At 40.6% G+C, this 18,677-nt stretch overlaps 1 protein-coding gene across 3 annotated transcripts in view; it reads right to left on the bottom strand.

Moving 5' to 3' along the window:
* Positions 1-18,677, bottom strand: part of PXDN (peroxidasin) — a 76,663-nt gene that overhangs the window by 40,655 nt on the left and 17,331 nt on the right. For 2 of the 3 annotated variants that reach the window (XM_028722426.2, XM_028722430.2), the window contains exons 2-4: positions 12,142-12,213; positions 11,079-11,150; positions 4,590-4,661 (exon numbers count right to left, since the gene is read on the bottom strand). In XM_028722426.2, coding sequence (XP_028578259.2) covers positions 4,590-4,661; positions 11,079-11,150; positions 12,142-12,213 — 216 coding nt within the window. The remainder of the gene's footprint in view (positions 1-4,589; positions 4,662-11,078; positions 11,151-12,141; positions 12,214-18,677) is intronic. The other variant, XM_028722428.2, reaches the window with a different exon arrangement.

The raw sequence follows: 18,677 nt of genomic DNA, 5'->3' as shown, positions 1-18,677 counted from the left end.
ATCATATATATGAATGATTCATGAACTTACAGTGGTGCCCCGCAAGACGAACGCCTCACAAGACGGAAAACCCGCTAGACGAAAGGGTTTTCCGTTTTGGAGGCCCTTCGCAAAACGAATTTCCCTATGGGCTTCCTTCGCAAGACGAAAGCCCATAGGGAAATCTCCGGGACAGCGGGGAAGCGCAGCGCGTCTTCCCCACTGTCCTCGGACCTCCTCCGAAGGCTGGCGGCGGGGCGGAGAGACCTCCTCCCGCCGCCAGCCTTCGTTTCTTCGCTATCCCGGACGGCTTTTGAAGGCAGGCGGGGGGGAGCAAAGACTTTCGCCCCCCGCCGGCCTTCAGAAGAGGTTGGGGGACAGACTGTCCCCGGACCTGGTCTGAAGTCGGTTTCCATAGGAACGCATTGATTGATTTTCAATGCATTCCTATGGGAAACTGTGCTTCGCAAGACGAAAAACTCGCAAGAAGAAAAAACTTGTGGAACGAATTAATTTCGTCTTGCGAGGCACCACTGTACTGGCCCTCAAATCAGAATGAATGAAAAAGAAAAAAAGATGATTGCTTTGTGATTAATGTTTCCATCCACGAAAGAGAACATATGCTTTATCTACGGCAGACATCTTTCTCCTGTAAACAAACTACCACTTACCTCAGCATACATTGCTTACATGAAATAGTTAAGAAATACTATTCTACATTTGTTCTCTAATGAAAAACTTTCAGCTCAAATTTAAACCTAAAAAAATAAATGCGGTCATTATGCACACATGCAGCAGACCCACTTATGATCATGTGCCACAGCAATGCCTGGGATACAGAAGTAGGGCCATTTTAACCTTCTACAAAACACTGATACAGGAAATAATTGTTTACGTACAATATGAGCTACAGCATGCAGTTCAATTTCACATTACATGCTTCTTCATTCCTATCTCAGTGAGCACTAGAACAGAGTAGTACCTGACATCCATTTCCAGCACCGTCATTTAAATGATATTTGGTAAAAAGACTGGGATTAAGAGTAGCTCCTCTGTTTATACTAATGACTAGAGTAGGAATGTTGTCCTTACAAGTATGGAAAAGGCAGAACATTCTACTAGTCATATTCTCAACCTTCAAAGTTACACAAAAACACACCCAGAAAACATCTGTAAGCCTTTTAAGCTATTTTTAATATATTTTACTACTACTTTCTTTTGAAATATTAAGCCCCTATGAATTTTGCACCCGTGGCAATTGCTCCTGTGGCCCCTGCCCACACTACACCACTGGACACAGCTATTGTGAGCAAATGTGTTATTCTGTGATTAATATTCTACCAGTAATGAACCAAGGATATGTTGCAATAACAGAGAACAATAAAAGTTACACCATTCTTTGTACAGTGAAGAATCATTTTGCAGAAGAACAGGCAGAATCTACAGAGCAATGCTTCCGCCAACACCCATTACAATGTACCTCCACCTGATATTTAGGACAGTAAAAGCATGCAATTTTTAAAAGCATCATCATGCACCTTAAAACAGAAAAAGTTCAAAAAAGAAAAGAAAAGAAAGGTGTGTGGTTCTACTTGGAGTAACAAAATCGTACGCTGTTCTGTACTTCACAATTAGGTACAACACTATTGATGTAGGCATCTGGGATCCCACTGATGTCACAAGAAAAGTGCTTAGGAAATGAGGGTGATGGTCTGATGTCACTTCTTAAATGAATGTCTGTGTGTAACTCTATGTCATGCTTCCAACCATACATCAAACTGCTGCATCATATTTCATCACCAAGCTACAGCAAAGCTTCCTATTAAGCAGCTTCTGAAAACCTTAGCGCTGCATCAACACCACAGGAGTATGGCTAATATGAAAACTGATGTGTGTGTGTGTTAAAGAAAAGTTAATACATTAAAATCCACCTCAGACAACAATTTTGTCAAATTGGCTTCATTTGAAATTCATGGAGAATATATCTATGGATGATGACCAGCTATGATAGCTAAACTGGAACCCTTATAATCAAAAGAAATATCCTTCTGATTTAAAGATGTATAGGCAAATGGGGAGGCTACTTCCAACACATCTTGCTGACAAGATTCCCAGAGGTTTTGGCAGGCTACAATGACCCTTGGTCTGATCCAGCAAGTCAATTTCCTTCCTTCCTTCCTTCCTTCCTTCCTTCCTTCCTTCCTTCCTTCCTTCCTGTGCATAGACTCATGCACTGAATTATATTGACTTATGTCAATGGGATCTGAGTTGGAAGATTCAATCAATGTGATAAAGCCCATTTTAAAATGAAGATATTTTCCTGCAACCTACTCAAGATGCTGTAAATTGTGTACAGACAGCTTGACTTTCTTACTTTAACCACCACTAAAATGTCATTTAAAAGCATAAATATTTTATTCATTTATTTAATAGATTTCTATACCACCCCTTCAAAATACATAAAAATAAGAACAAAAATGTGGCATTAGGCATTCGTACAGACAAATACACACTGACAAAATATTTAACTACCACACCCAACAATTCTTCATGAGCTATTCTGCAGAAATTCAGCTATATCTGATGGCATACTAATATAGCAGAATCATGCTGTTGTCTCTACTGCACAACTGAAGTTTAAAATGCTGTGGCAGGGATGGGCAACTTGTGGCTTTCCACAAATCATTGGATTGTGGCTCCCAATATCTTTGACCATTGGCCATGCTGCCTGGGACTGATGGAAGCTCATCAAACATACTGTACATATTAAATCTATAACTGAATCTATCACAGCACTAAGGACTATTGCGGTTTCACACACCCACAGCCAAAATGTACTCTTGTCCCCTTGAAATCCATAAGGAGTTTAGTTTTCTGTAGGTTACAGGGTGTGCTTCCCAGCCATATTTTTCTATATTTTGAGTTTTCCTCTGTTTGATGCAGGGTGGATAAAAATCAATGATTTTTTAAAAGATTTTTTTAAAATTTAAATCAGTTTTTTAAAAAAAATTAAATTGGATTTTTAAAATAAAATGCTTCGGGAGGAAAAATCTTTCTAAAGATAGTTTTCTATTTAAGTTACATTATAGTCCAAAGGTTGTTCATCAGCAAATAAGAATTTGTTTTAAGTTTTTCAAGTGTGCTAAAACTTAGTCTGTTTTTTTAAAAAACAACAACACGTTTAACCACATCAGTTAACAAACATGGATACATATGCTATAATGTTATTGTTTTAAATAAACTGCTTAAATTGTTATTAAGGAAATGATTATTTTTCTCCTTCCAATAAAGTACAGCAGAAAATTTGTCCAAATATAATCTGTTAACTTATTAAACCTCACAATAATCTCATAATTATCTGTCTATGTATTTCTAATAGTATAACCAAATCAGTAATTTTTGATATAACTGTAAAAACTACTCTGATAATTTATTACTCTAAAAATGAAACCTACACCTGGTTGTAAATATTAAGATTATACCAGCAAGAATGAGTCTTTCTGTTAAAAAAAGAAGATTTAAATCAAGCCTTAATGACTAGTGATTTAAATCAAGTCTTACAAATTAGTGATTTAAATCGATTTGATTTAACTCAAATCCACCCTGGTTTAATGAGCCAAAAGCATACCAAAATTAAAAATACTTTAATTGCAAAAAGTATAGGCTGGGGAAAAAATCAGAACATAAATTCTGCCAAAGAAGGACAGAACTTTTTTTATGTACGCTACAACAGCAGCAAGAATACTCATTGCAAAGTATTGGAAGACACAAGATCTACCCACTTTGGAAGAATGGCAGATGAAGGTGATGGACTATATGGAATTGGCAGAAATGACTGGCAGAATCCAAGACCAGGGAGAAGAGTCGGTGGAAGAAGATTGGAAGAAATTTAAAGACTATCTACAGAAATATTGTAAAATTAATGAATGATAGAATGATGTTGGATAGCAATTAAGGGGTTTCCAGCTGTAATGCTCTAAGAGAATATGAAAAAAGGGTTATAAATGGTTAAAATTTAATGGTAAGGATTTGCTGAACCAATAAATTGAAGTGGAATACAAAAAAGGGAGGTATGAGGAGGTCCGGGAAATAAGTTAAAGGAAAATAAGTAACAGAAAATATGTGTGTGTTTAACTGTTTTTAGTTTGTATTTTTCTATTTTCTTTTTCATTTTTACTGTATTATTCTAAAAAAGCTTAATAAACATTTCATTTAAAAAAAAATCAGAACATAAATTCTACCTGGTTACATTGAGGCAATCAGAAATTAATTCCACAAAATTCAAAACTGTAAAGTATTTGTAAGAAACAGAAGAACTGGATCCTAATACATGTTTTAATTCTTGTTGCTATACTTGAGTCTGCTCACGTTAAGTCATTATAAAGTGAACGGATAGCCTTGAGATGTAAATCACAAATGCAATATGAACACAGACAGAATGAATTTGACAGACACGTTTTCTGCGTATTACTAATTGCAACCATGTTGGACTAGAAACCCATTCCGTGCAGACATGCAAGGCATGCAGGCAAGAAATGTCGACCCAAAACGTGCACTTTTTCTCTGAGGCAACCAAGCAGATGACAGCACAGAAGAGAAAAGGCACTTACAGTTGTTCTAGAGAGGCAAGTCCTTTAAATGCTTGCCTGTCAATTGACTGGATTTCATTCTTGTACAAATAGCTGAAACAAGAAACAATCAGTAATATTAGTATACACAAACGAGAGCTACATTAATGTGGGATGGAATTAAGGCGACATGTGAGGACAGTTTTCCAAATACATATTAGAAAGCAACAAAACAAGACATGTATACACACCAAAAACACTTTTCTTTTCTTTAACTCGAGCATCTGCCTGCCATGGTCTCTGGAAGCCAAATAAGATTTTGCGCAGGATTTACGATGACACACCAAATAGATTTTGGTTCTTTTTGCTCTTCTGGAAATGTATCTCCACAGAAATCAATTGGCAGATCTGTGGAGCATCTTTAAAGGCATGAAATACAGCAATTGTCTTCTTCTCTATAGGACCACAGAAGTCTTGAGTGAAGCTAGAATGCATGGAATTATTGGAGAAGTGTTTTTTTTATTTTTACTGGACTGAGATAAACTATTATCGCAATTCTAGTTCAGTAACTTGGGGGATGCGGGTGGCGCTGTGGGTAAAAGCCTCAGCGCCTAGGGCTTGCCGATCGAAAGGTCGGCGGTTCGAATCCCCGTGGCGGGGTGCGATCCCGTTGCTCGGTCCCAGCGCCTGCCAACCTAGCAGTTCGAAAGCACCTCCGGGTGCAAGTAGATAAATAGGGACCGCTTACTGGCGGGAAAGTAAACGGCGTTTCCGTGTGCTGCGCTGGCTCGCCAGATGCAGCTTGTCACGCTGGCCACGTGACCCGGAAGTGTCTTCGGACAGCGCTGGCCCCCGGCCTCTTAAGTGAGATGGGCGCACAACCCTAGAGTCTGTCAAGACTGGCCCGTACGGGCAGGGGTACCTTTACCTTTTAATGTTTCTACTGATATTCGATTATCAGAAAGTGCTTCATCCCAGCCAAAGGATCATTGCTCCATTCTCACAAAAACATTAGCAGATCAAAAATTATAGCCAAATGAATATACAACCCAAATGTATGAAACGCTGGTCCATCAGACTTTAGTTAATTTAGCCCTTAAAACTCTCAAAAGCCACAAAACAAGGTAAATGTTACTGGGGAGGAGTTTTATAAGATCACTAACAAATTTGCTGGTACAGAGACCTCTTATTTAATAATTAATTTCAAAAAGATTTTAAAAAGCAAAGCTCCTGCACCTTTGAGAGTTGTGTAGAAGAGATTTCAGCAGGTACACCTGCTAGAACTTATTGTTCTACACAACAAATAAAGGTGTAGCAACCCGATCCTCTTTTGCCTCCAACCACCCTAATTTGTAATAGACTACATCACAGGGATGTGTGCAAACCTCTTGCTAAATAGCCACAGACATAAGATGGAAACTGACAGGTTAAAAAATGTCACTCCAGACACAGAAAAGAGGACAGCACGACTGAGACTTTCCCTTCATATGTTAACTTGAGCCATTGTTCAGACACCAGAGAATGATTCGCACACCCACACAGAGAATGCATAAAACTACATAAAAGCTGCATGCCATCTTACATACCAGTACACTAAACTGTACTTTCCAGAAATGAAAGTTTTTGTTAAGCTTGTGTCTTGCTTCTCGAACACTTTCAATACACTCACAGTGTGCTTTTGGGGTGGGGCACAGCATGTATTTTTCAATCTCCCTCTTCTCTTAGGCAGGTTATTAAAATGCTTCTGTCTTAAGATAGTTAATTAAGCATTTAACTGAAGGGGCTTTTCTCTTCAGGCAACTGGGATACAGCAGTAGCTCCTATTTAAGCCTCCATCTAAGAATGACAGCTGCTGAACCAACACCTAAGTTCTGTTCTTATGGAGTCCCCAGCCTGAGCCCTTCACAGAGCTGTCCAGGGTACCACCAAAGCCTTGTCTCTGTACTCTTTAGGATATTGCTCAAGAGAGAACAGTTACCATGCATAAAGCCCTAGCCAGGGCTTTTCCCCCCAGATGGAACTCACTGGAACTCAGTTCCAGCACATCTCAGGTGGGCGCCATTACCATTATAAGAGAAAAAGGGAGGCATTCATGATGATTTCTGGTACTTCTTTTTCTAGAAAAATGCACTTTATCATTTCTATAACATACTAAATTAGCAACATACTTTATCTTACTTGTGATAAGAACAGCCCTATGAGTTGGGTCACTATCAGTTCAACAATCAAAAAGATTTTAAATTTCCTGATCACAGAACTTTAAAAGTCTCATTTGCAACAGAACCTTGAGTCGTTTAGCTGTGTCCTTAGGCCTTTCAACAGCTACATGTTTCCTAGTGCTTTCAAGTTCTATCAATCAAACAAATTTTACAGATCGGTTAGGTCATAGCAAGGAAAACAAAGCGATGGCTAGTCCTATGCAATGATCTTTGTCACTAATAACTGCTTATGGATATCTTATGGACAGTAACCCGCAGGAGAAACTATCCTCTGTTTCTAGATCTGACACTGACTGCCACAGGGCTAAGGGGGGAAATATAAACTGCCATCTTCACAGTTGCAACCTTAGCTTCATTGGATAATTGACCAGGGTCAAATAACAGGTAGTCAACTGACCGGTACGATAATCCTATTTGTACTAGTTTCTTTGTTATTTCACAGAGGAAGCCAAACCTCTGCCAGTTCACTGTTCTTCTAATATTTAACTAGCAACATTATGGGTGCTATGAGTATATTAATACACAAATATTTCTTGTTTCACAGAACTGCTACCATTCAAGAAGAGTAATCAGGGTGTCAAAGGTACCTTGTGCCTAAGAACACAATACATAATTTCTTTCCCCATCTACTAAAACAGGGATGTCCAACAGTTAGATCGCAATATACTGGTAGACCCCCGGGAGGTTTTGGTAGATTGCGGTCGATTGCCAGGTCCCTTTCTGGTCCCACCCCTAAGAAAAGCTCAACAACTTTGCCCTGCATTCCCAGAAAGGTGGTAGATCGGTAGATCACTGGCAGTTTTTAATTCTGTGAGTAGATCGCAGTCTCTTGGGAGTTGGCCACCCCTGTACTAAAACATTGGAATGTTCTTACAACACTACGAGGAACGTACATGGTCTGTTTCTTTTGATTTATACCTCCAGTAGACAAATTACGTTATTTAACAATTTCCCACAAGTAGCTTGCAACCCACTATTTGTAAAGGAATGTGGTCCTCAATGGGAGGTTCCCCATTCTTGCCATAAATAACCAGGAATGCAATAATTTCAGCTATTTCATTAAATGTGACTTATTGTTGTATAAGGGGGAGGTGGGAGGTGGGTATGGTCACCCAAACTCTCATACACACCTGACTCCCATCTATCCAGTCACACTCACATAAACACACACTGCTCATCTCTCCACCCATCTGCCACCATTTATTCTTCTTCACAGACACAGATATGTACATCTATCCATTCAGTCATCCATACACAAACACAGCCTTCACTACAATCTGCATTAGAGCAAAACCTCCCATTGAATTCAATGGGAGCTCCTCCCCCACCACAATACAAATGCCAACCATCAGGAAAACACTCTCTGGATCAAGCCCCCGACGTAGAGGTAGAAGGGACTTTAAGCCTTTGCCCCTCACTGTGTTCTGGATCTGGATCAGGCCTCCCATATCTGCAGCTTGTGTGTGCACGTGTGTGTGTGTGTTGCAAACTGCAAGTGCCAGGGGCCCAAACTGGACCAGGGCATCCCTAGGAGACATTAAGGGACTCTGTCTTTGCTCCCCCCCCTTGTGATCCCGTGGCCCCCCAGAAACAGAAATCCGTGTTGCCAAAAAAAGTTTCCCATCAAAATAATAGATTGAGGTTGAATCCTGACAAGACTGAAGTACTGTTTTGGGGGGGACAGGGGGCGGGTGGGTGTGGGGGAACTCCCTGGTCCTGAATGGGGTAACTGTGCCCCTGAAGGACCAGCTGTGCAGCCTGGGAGTCATTTTGGACTCACAGCTGTCCATGGAGGCGCAGGTTAATTGTGTGTGTCCAGGGCGGCTGTCTACCAGTTCCATCTGGGTAGGCTGAGACCCTACCTGCCTGCGGACTGTCTTGCCAGAGTGGTGCATGCTCTAGTTATCTCCCGCTTGGACTACTGCAATGTGCTCTACATGGGGCTACCTTTGAAGGTGACCCGGAAACTGCAATTAATCCAGAATGCGGCAGCTAGACTGGTGACTGGGAGTGGCCGCCGTGACCACATAACACCGGTCCTGAGAGATCTGCATTGGCTCCCAGTACATTTCCGAGCACAATTCAAAGTGTTGGTGCTGACTTTTAAAGCCCTAAACGGCCTCGGTCCCGTATACCTGAAGGAGCGTCTCCACCCCCATCGTTCAGTCCGGACACAGATCCAGTGCCGAGGGCCTCGGTAGTGGCGCCCGCCCTGTGGAACGCCCTCCCTTCAGAGGTGAAGGAAATAAGCAGCTATCTTCTTTTTAAAAGACATCTGAAGGCAGCCCTGTTTAGGAAAGTTTTTAATATTTAATGCTGTATTGTTTTTAACACTTGATTGGGAGCTGCCCAGAGTGGCTGGGGAAACTCAGCCAGATGGGCGGGGTATAAATAAATTATTATTATTATTATTAGTAGTAGTAGTAGTAGTAGTAGTAGTATTTGGGCAATGCAAATCGCAGATGCGGCAGGCCCAGTCTGGACTGGGACTGCAGTGCAGGGGAAACGTTTACGCTTCTATACTCACATCGGGGTCCTGGATCTGGGGTGGGTGTCAGCAGCTGCAATTCCTCCAGAAGACTAGGAGGAAATTAGGACAAGGAGGAGAAGCCCCAGATGCAGTTTCCCAGGTGCAAGTTCCCTAGTCCTACCCTGTAGCCTCATTATGAGCCCTTTCCCGCTTTGACTTCTATTCACAATGCTGGTTTATCAGTACTGCACACACTATTGAAAGAATTAGAATCTGTCAAATTCTTCCTGATATCATAATTTGTTGGATTTTTTGGGTCATCACATTTACACCTACTGTTCTCTTCGGTGCAGATGTTAGTAATGTATTTGTGAATTATGAATATTCACAATACTATCGTGTGTATTATATTTAAGAAAATGCTTCAAGGTATCTCTCTGCTGTGCAACTGTATTAAATAAACCAAAGTGCTTTAACACATGTATAATTAAAATAAAAAATAATAATAATAAAAAAAAAAAAAATAAATAAAATTAATTATTATTATTATTATTATTATTATTATTATTATTATTATTATTATTATTATTATATACCCCGTCCATCTGCCTGGGTTTCCCCAGCCACTCTGGGCAGCTTCCAACAAAATATTAAAGTACAATAGTCTATCAAACATTAAAAGCTTCCCTAAACAGGGCTGCCTTCAGATGTCTTCTAAATAATACACAATTCTAAAAATACACAGTTCAACCCAATTCTTTTCTTAAGGAATTAGGACCGCTCAACACTTGCCTGAATTTGAAAGATTCATCACCGAAAGAGAATTTTTACAGGTGCTAAGTAGTTGGTGGTCCACAGTATTAATTGTTATTAAGGATTTCATATGCGCTTGTGACATTTTCATTTTGCTTATATTTTGTAATATTTTAACAAAGATTCTATTAGCATATATCTGGGTCTCTATTTAGCATGCAAATTGTTGTGAAACTCCGATTTTTATATATGCTCTGACAATATTGTCTGTATGAAGATACACCATGGTTGATGCAGATTTCTAACCCCAAACTCACACAAAAACCCAAAACCCAAAACAAAACAACAACCCAAATGGAGGCTAAAGCACACACACAAAATATGGAAAGTAAGACTCCACAACTTGTCAACAATCCTCAAATGGAATTCTGTGTAACCTGGTATTTTCTCACAACTACTCACAATGGGAAGACAAATCTCACCCAAGGCTGAAACATGTTGGCTAAGAAAAATACATACTGAACCATAACGTTATCAGCTTGAATCAGGCAACACTTTACAGGACATAAAATTTAGCATTCACACTGAAAAAAATTGAAGATCCCCACGCTTCTTTGGTATTCCAGGAACACTACAATAATCTAGATTTCTTACTTATAATCATGCCACAAATTGAGACTTTGCATCTCTTACACACAACTGACTGAAATACCATAAAGCGTTAAAATGCACATGCAGATGCCAGCACAATGACATGGTATGTGATGCTGCGTTAGCCACACTAACATTAAAATTAAGTACTTTCTTAACACCTGTTGGTTGGTGTGGTGTGTCTTGTGCTGTTATGGTGCACTGAAAATTCTATGTGTAAAATATGTTTTTGAAGTTCATAGCAATTGTTTCTTAATACTAATAAACTGAGGTGTTTAATAGTCCTGGATGAAGTGAAATATGTAGCACAGACACTGCTATCATTTTCATAATCCTATCAACTTTCTAAACACATTAGAGATGAAAAAATAGCATTTTTTCCACACTGTGCAACACATACATCGTACCTACTTTCTTTATAAAAGCATTTCAACTTACAGATATTTTAGATTTTCAAGGTCTTCAAATGCTCCAGTAGGTATTCTTTTAATGTGATTGTTGTTCAGAAGTCTGGAAAATAGATGAAAATAGTTGTTTACTTTTTTCCCTCCCTCAGAGTACATTTTTCTGAGAAATTGCAACTGCACCACACAGAAACAAAATCAAAACGAGCTTAAAGTGATTTCTTACAACTGTTAGTTGAATTTCATTATCCTTTTCAAAATCTTTCTAAACTGTCTGGGTTCAACTGAGACAGCTGTTTAAATTACTGAGAAAGGAAAAGATCGTTCATCATCATGCACTGCAATAACATTCAGCAATTTGGAATAAATTTAAGAAGTTCTCCTACAAACCAGACTGAAGCAGGCAACTGACAGCTTACTCACTACTGTGTGACATTTTCATGGAATCACATAATTGGAAGAAACTTCGAAGATATTCTATTCCAATCTGCTGCCAATGCAAGGATTCGCTAAACTAAAACAGCATCTCTCTTGGGTTGCAATCCAGCATTTACTTAACAGCCTCTATTAAAGGATAGCCAAGCACCTTGTGAGGTAGTTTGTTGAATGTCAAACAGCTCAAACTGTCAGGGGGTTTGTCCAAATGTTTAGTTTATTTTTGTTGGTGTTGTTGAACCTAATCAAGGTATTGCCCGCTTATAGATTGTGGATTTTTTTCTTAAGGACCAGCATGATGTCCTTTGTGTGCTCTCTCTCTCTCTCCCCACCCCCCAGTGTGTGTGTGTGTGTGTGTGTGTGTGTGTGTGTTCAGCTTGAGAATACTGAATTTACTATTCCAGGACACAATCTTAAAACTAGAAGATGACTGACTTTCTACCACCTGAAGGCTGGAATGGCTTTTTGTGTCCAGTCACAAGGTAACACCAACCAATTTGGCTTCTATTGAAATTTCTAACTGGGTGTATCACCTAAACTTTTTGATGGGAGTCTAGTAGTATCTGGGGGGCCACAGGTTCCCCACCCCAGCTGTAAATATTATAATAAATTGTTAAACTGTTTACAAAAGGAAAGTAGGTTTTATGACGGATGAAACTTACAAGGTGTTCAGATTCTTAAGCCGTCTAAATGCACCAGGCTGGATTTCTTTAATCCTATTAAACCGCAGGTCCCTGTTGATGAAACAAATTAGACTCGTTAGTATAGAGATTACCATTTCAGGTCAGCATTTCAATGATCTTAAAACAAAAAACTTTGCTACCAACTTTGCTATATGTATATATTTCTCAATCCGCCTTGCTCTAATCAAAAGAGTATTCTTCAAAGAAAATGAAGCCTGTTTTGTAAACAAATACAGTGGACACTCGGGTTGCGAATGTGATCAGTGCAGGATGCACATTTGCAACCCGCAGCGCCACTTCTGTGCACGCACTGGTTGCAATTCGGTGCTTCTGCGCATGTGCAAAGTGCAATTTAGCGCTTCTGCGCATGCGCGACTGCCCGTTCTGGTACTTCCGTGTTTCGGCAGTCCGCAACCCAAAAAAACGCAACCTGAAGCGGCTGTAACCTGAGGTTTGACTGCAATCAAATTTCAGTAAGAATTTAACACTCAGCCTGAATAAAACTGAAAGCCTGTTACCTTTTATGGTAACATGAACAAATGTCACTTTGCTCAGGTGGTATAAAATAATTAATTGCTCCAGTGTTGAATCACAATAATGCCTAGCCAACACTACTGATAATTAGTTAAACACTTGATGATAATTAGTTAATCACAGCAGCTGTCAACTGAAGAATGCCTTTGTTTACTGCTACTAAAACAGCATTTCCCTCTCCAAATACCTACTGAGCTTTGGAAAGTTCAGTGTGTTGAGAAAGAGTCTTCAAGGTCTCTTGCTTTAAAATGGATGTAAATATACTCACACTTGCATAATAAATGCAAGGAGATAAAAACATTGCACATAGTTCTGTGACTAGAATAGTTCACATATGGCCCCTTGAGCAAAAAAATTAGACAATCTTAATACTTCTCGTATCTGAAAAAGTTTACATAATTCTGGTTTAAATAATCTAGAGTGAGCCGAATGAAACCTATGGAAATTCTGTCCACGTCTATCTATATGACCACTCGTCTACAATTGCAACAACACCCCACACAACATGTTGGTGCACAGTGATGCATGTTGTGAAGAGTTCAGCAACCGCAACAACCCATCATTTCACAAACTTGAATACTGAAGCATTTAGAGCAGGCATAGGCAAACTGAGCCCTCCAGATGTTTTGGGACTACAACTCCCATCATCCCTAGCTAACAGGACCAGTGGCCAGAGATGATGGGAATTGTAGTCTCAAAAACATCTGGAGGGCTGAGTTTTCCTATGCCTGATTTAGAGAGATAAAATATGTGTGTCGGCTGCTTTACAAAATAAGGATTTCGCACATAGTTGGCTGAAAGTAACTCATGTCTTGGGTGGGGGAAAGAGGTCCTACGAAAGTGAGTTTCAAATAAACAAAGAAGAACACGTTCATATTGTAAAAAAACAAGACACAAAGTGATACCTATTTGATCTAATTAGTCCATCTTTCAGTTAAAACCCTGAGCTTAACACCACAAAATGCAGGGGAATATGTATACCTCTCGGCACTAACAGCTGGAACGCACCAGCATACTTTCCATATAATGATATCTTCAAAATCTTGGAACTGAGTAAATCAGGGAGCTTATGTTTTCTTTGGACACTCTTTGTTCTTCCATTTAAAAAAAAACTGCCCAGAGGGCAAACTTATCTTTCAGCATATGCCAAGTTTTCAGACATGATATACAATCTCTTCTCTTTTGTTTTTGCTTTTGCCCCGTTTCTGGGGGGTCAACACAAAAATTATCCTTTACAAATTCTTTACTCACGGACGGAGCAAATTTCAAAACAATTCTGTACTCACGGACGGAGCAAATTTTAAAACAATTGTTCCACAGTTTTATGTCATATTTGGGAGAAAGGAATGAACACAGGGGTTTCCATTCAAGAACCACAATAAACAGGAAGAAAAGTTGCTTTAAAGGGAAATAAGATTTTGAACACCTAAAAATAGGGTAGATAGGAGCTATAGCTGTTATCGCCACCAATTTAATGAGAAGCACCTAACACAAGACAATGGTTAATTTTCCAGGCAAATAACAAAAGATCTGCAAGCACCAGCAAGACTACATTGCTTGTGTTTACTTTATTCTTTTTAAATTCTTATTCAAGGTCACTGAAACAGGAAATAATAAAAAAGTCATCCGCACAGCAAAAATTAGCAAACGGGGAGGGGGGGAGGAATCATATAAAATATGTTATATAAACCAAGGGTGGCTAAGTGTTGCTTGTTCCACTGCAACCAGTTAGAAATAATGTTATGCCTGTATGTGGTACCTCTGGATGTGAATGGGGTCCGTTCCGGAGCGCCATTCGCACCCTGAAGCAAACGCAACCCGCCGCTTCCGTGAATGCGCGTGACGTCATTTTGAGCGGCTGCGCAAGCGGCGAAACCTGGAAGTAACCCGCTCTGTTACTTCGAGGTCACCGCGGAGCGCAACCCAAAAATGCTCAACCTGAAGCTACTTCAGCCTGAGGTATGACTGTAGTTATGAAGACCACCTCCCTCCCTACAGGCCCTCTTGGGTTGTAGTATCCTGTGAGTTTGGGAAGGCGACTCATTGCAGGAAGAAGCCTAGCACTGAGTCTGCCCTAAAACCAGGAACAAAGAGGAGTCATGGGAACTTCTACAGCGGCATCTATCTGCGAACGGCAAACCCAGCATAACTGCTGGGACTCCTTCCACAGGCAAGACTAAGACTCCATCTAGTCCCCTCTGTGCTATGGAAGGAATCACCCAGAGGAGTGAGGGAGCTTCTATTACTGGCTAGGCTTGTCTCTTAGAGACAGATCCCGCACATTGCAGGGTGCTAAATCAGCAGAGGGGCTACTCTTGGGAGTTCTACAGCTTTCAGAAGTTGAAGGCTGGCAGCCCAGAAGACAGCATGCTCTGTGGCAGCTGCTCAGGAATTCCCTCCCCATAAAAGTGAATCAGCCAATCATTGGGAACAATACTAACAATAATAATGAGACCGGGTACAAGGCAGCCTTCTTTGTTCAATAGCTTTAGTTGTTTTTGAATTCAGATATTCATGAAACTGTAATAAAACATATATCATTCCAAATGCTGAGAAGTGCTGACTACATTTCACCGTGTTTCTAATACATTACAATTTTTCAACCAATGCTATGCAAGTTAGTTTTTGGTAACCTACCAAACCCTGGGCCACCTTCTCCTTTAATTCTGCAACTGCACTCGCGTTTCCAATTTCTGGCACAGGTGATTGTGGTTGCTACCATGAAGCTCATCAAAAACACTCTTGGGCATTTATAGCTTACCTAATACTTACAAAGATTATTTTTGTTTCTTTTTGAAGCCTTTGTCCAGCTGATTCTTCTATAAGCGCTTTGCCTATCTTTAGACAGTTCCACCAGATAAGCGAAACACATAATTATGTGCACGGCCCATTCCCAATAAATAAATGCATTAACTTTGTGGATTCTACTTTGTTTCTATAGCATTGTATAAAGAATGTTATATGGAAGCTCTTTTAAATTTAAACGTGATGGAAATTCATCTTCTGCTAGAATATTAGTTTCCATTTTTGGACAGACATATCATGCCCTATTTCTCTATTCCATTAATGCTTAAAACGGGTCTTCTCTGCTCTGGGTTATTTCCAGTACTGTATTTTTGCAACAGTTTTTTTTTTTTGGGGGGGATCCCTTTTACTAAATAGCTTTCCTGTTAGCAGAACGATGTCTTATTGAATTATTTTCTCTCAAATAATTATCTTTCTTCATACATCAATTGCATGAAGGAGCTTTACCCAGTGACTGAGGAGCAGGGCTTAGCCCCCATATGTCCATCTGTTGGCATGGATTTCTGACTGTGCAGAGGAAGCCTATATCTGAGCAGATGCAGGGAGAAAGGAAATGGAGAGGAGTCCTAGGAGTCCTCATAAGGGAGCTGTTCCTGGAGGAAGAACTGTGAGAGGAGAGACTCCATCAGGCAAGGCCTTCTTCCACTTGCCTTGTCCCACCCTCTAGTCTCTGTTTCTCAATTTGTATTGTATTATTTTATGTACTGTGGCTTGCCATTGTTTTATTGATTATAGTTTAGAAATTATTTATTGTAACTGTTGAGTGGATTTCTATTTAACTTTTATATGTTGATATTAATGATTGTTGAATGTTACTTTTGTGATGTAGGTTGCTTATTTTAAAGTTATGTTTTGTGTTGCTTTTATGATGTTAGCCGCTCTGAGCCTCGGCCAGGGAGGGCGGGATACAAATAAAAATTATTATTATTATTATTATTATTATTATTATTATTATTATTATTATTGCTGCCCAGTGGGCGGGGCTAGTGGCATACATGATGCTAAGGGTGGGAACAGCAGTAAGGGGCCCCTTCAAGTGACTGATTTTCAGCTTTCCTTGTAGTTCCTCATACAGTCGTACCTTGAATCCCGAACGCCTTGGTACTCGGATGTTTTGGCTCCCGAACACCGCAAATCCGGAAGTGAGTGTTCTGGTTTGCGGACGTTCTTAGGAACCCGAACGTCCAACAGGGCTTCCGATTGGCTGCAGGACCTTCGGTTTCTGAACGTTTTGGAAGTCGAACGGGCTTCCAGAACTGATTCCGTTCGGCTTCCAAGGTACGACTGCATTTGGTTGGAACAATGAAGAAATGCATTTACTGTACAGTGGGCTAAGAACTTAATTCGTTCTGGAGGTATGTTCTTAACCTGAAACTGTTCTTAACCTGAAGCACCACTTTAGCTAATGGGGCCTCCCGCTGCCGCTGCACAATTTCTTTTCTCATCCTGAAGCAAAGTTCTTAACCCGAGGTAATATTTCTGGGTTAGCGGAGTCTGTAACCTGAAGCATATGTAACCTGAAGCATATGTAACCCGAGGTACCACTGTACAGTGGTTACACAGCCACATCCTTTTGCCATAATCACTATTGCCAGTTTCCCCCAAAGCCTTGTTTGTGCAAAAGTGCCTTATTTTTACTCTGTTCACTGTTGTATAGTATGTTGCCGGCACAACAGTTCTGCAATGGGGAGTTTCAGTCTGAACTGTTCATGGTATTGATTTGTTATGGCTTTTATCTTGCTGGGTTTTCTTTCTTGGGGAGAAAAATCTGTTTCGTTTTCTCCTTTCGCTTGCCAAAAGAAAAACTAGTGAATAGATTTGTTAGCTAGGTGATTCTGTATTAACTTAGTAGCCCTGCTCAGATACAACTCCAACAAGAAACCCAGAAGAGTGGGAAGAGTTTGCAGTCTGTGTCAGTACAGTTTTTCACCCCCTCCCTGTTATGAAAACAGGACACAGGTGCGAACAAATAAATATAAGCTTTATAAAATTGAAACAACATGAGTTTGGTGTATAGGAGAATAACTCCTGCCAATATTCTAAGCACCCGTAAAACTCTATGTTTATATGTGCCAAGAGAATGGATTTTGGACCTATTCTAGATCCTCCTCTGCCTACAACTATGCATCTTTGGCCCTCTCCCCAGCTCTTCAAACTCACATTGGGAGATTTTGTGCCTTGTATTCTTGGCAGCAGTCTGAACAGGCCCCAATGAAGACTTTTTCAGTTTATCTTCATCCTCAACCACTTGTTCTTATAAACAACAGGGATCCTACCTTATGGCAAGGATAGAAAATGCTATTTAGAGGAGGTTATGCTATACAGTCATACCTTGGGTTACGAACGCTGAGAGTTGCGCATTTTCGGGTTGCGGACTGCGCCAAACCCAGAAGTACCGGAACAGGTTACTTCCGGGTTTCGGCGTTCACGCATGCGAAGAAACACAAAATGACGTCGCGCGCATAAGCGCCGAATCACATCATGGCGAGTGCAGAAGCGGCGCTGCAGGTTGCGAATGTGCCTCCCGCATGGATCACGTTCGCAACCCGAGGTATGGCTGTATAAACAAGAGGGCAGCCATGTTCGCTTTCAAAAGTTCATAGGCTTTGTTTTATATTAAAAACAACCACCACCACAGCTTGTAAAGGTAAAGGTAAAGGTAAAGGTAAAGGTACCCCTGCCCATTCGGGCCAGTCTTGCCAGACTCTAGGGTTGTGCGCTCATCTCACTCTTATAGGCCGGGAGCCAGCGCTGTCCGCAGACACTTCCGGATCACGTGGCCAGCGTGACAAGCTGCATCTGGTGAGCCAGCGCAGCACACGGAACGCCGTTTACCTTCCCGCTAGTAAGCGGTCCCTATTTATCTACTTGCACCCGGGGGTGCTTTCGAACTGCTAGGTTGGCAGGCGCTGGGACCGAACGACGGGAGTGCACCCCGCCGCGGGGATTCAAACCGCCGACCATGCGATCGGCAAGTCCTAGGCGCTGAGGTTTTACCCACAGCGCCTCCCGCATCCCACAGCTTGTATATTGAAGTAAATAAAATATCAATAAAACACAATAAAACAAAACAAAAGCAATTCCTACAAACACCAGAAAAACAATGTGAGACTAAAGCTAAGAGATATCAAAAGACTGAAAAGATACACAGACAGCACCAGAGAAGCTGTCCAGCA

The sequence above is a fragment of the Podarcis muralis genome, chromosome 3 (genome assembly GCF_964188315.1).
Source record: "Podarcis muralis chromosome 3, rPodMur119.hap1.1, whole genome shotgun sequence".
NCBI lineage: Eukaryota > Metazoa > Chordata > Lepidosauria > Squamata > Lacertidae > Podarcis > Podarcis muralis.
Note: the sequence above shows the minus strand (reverse complement) of the source record. Positions and strands in the feature narration are given on the sequence as shown.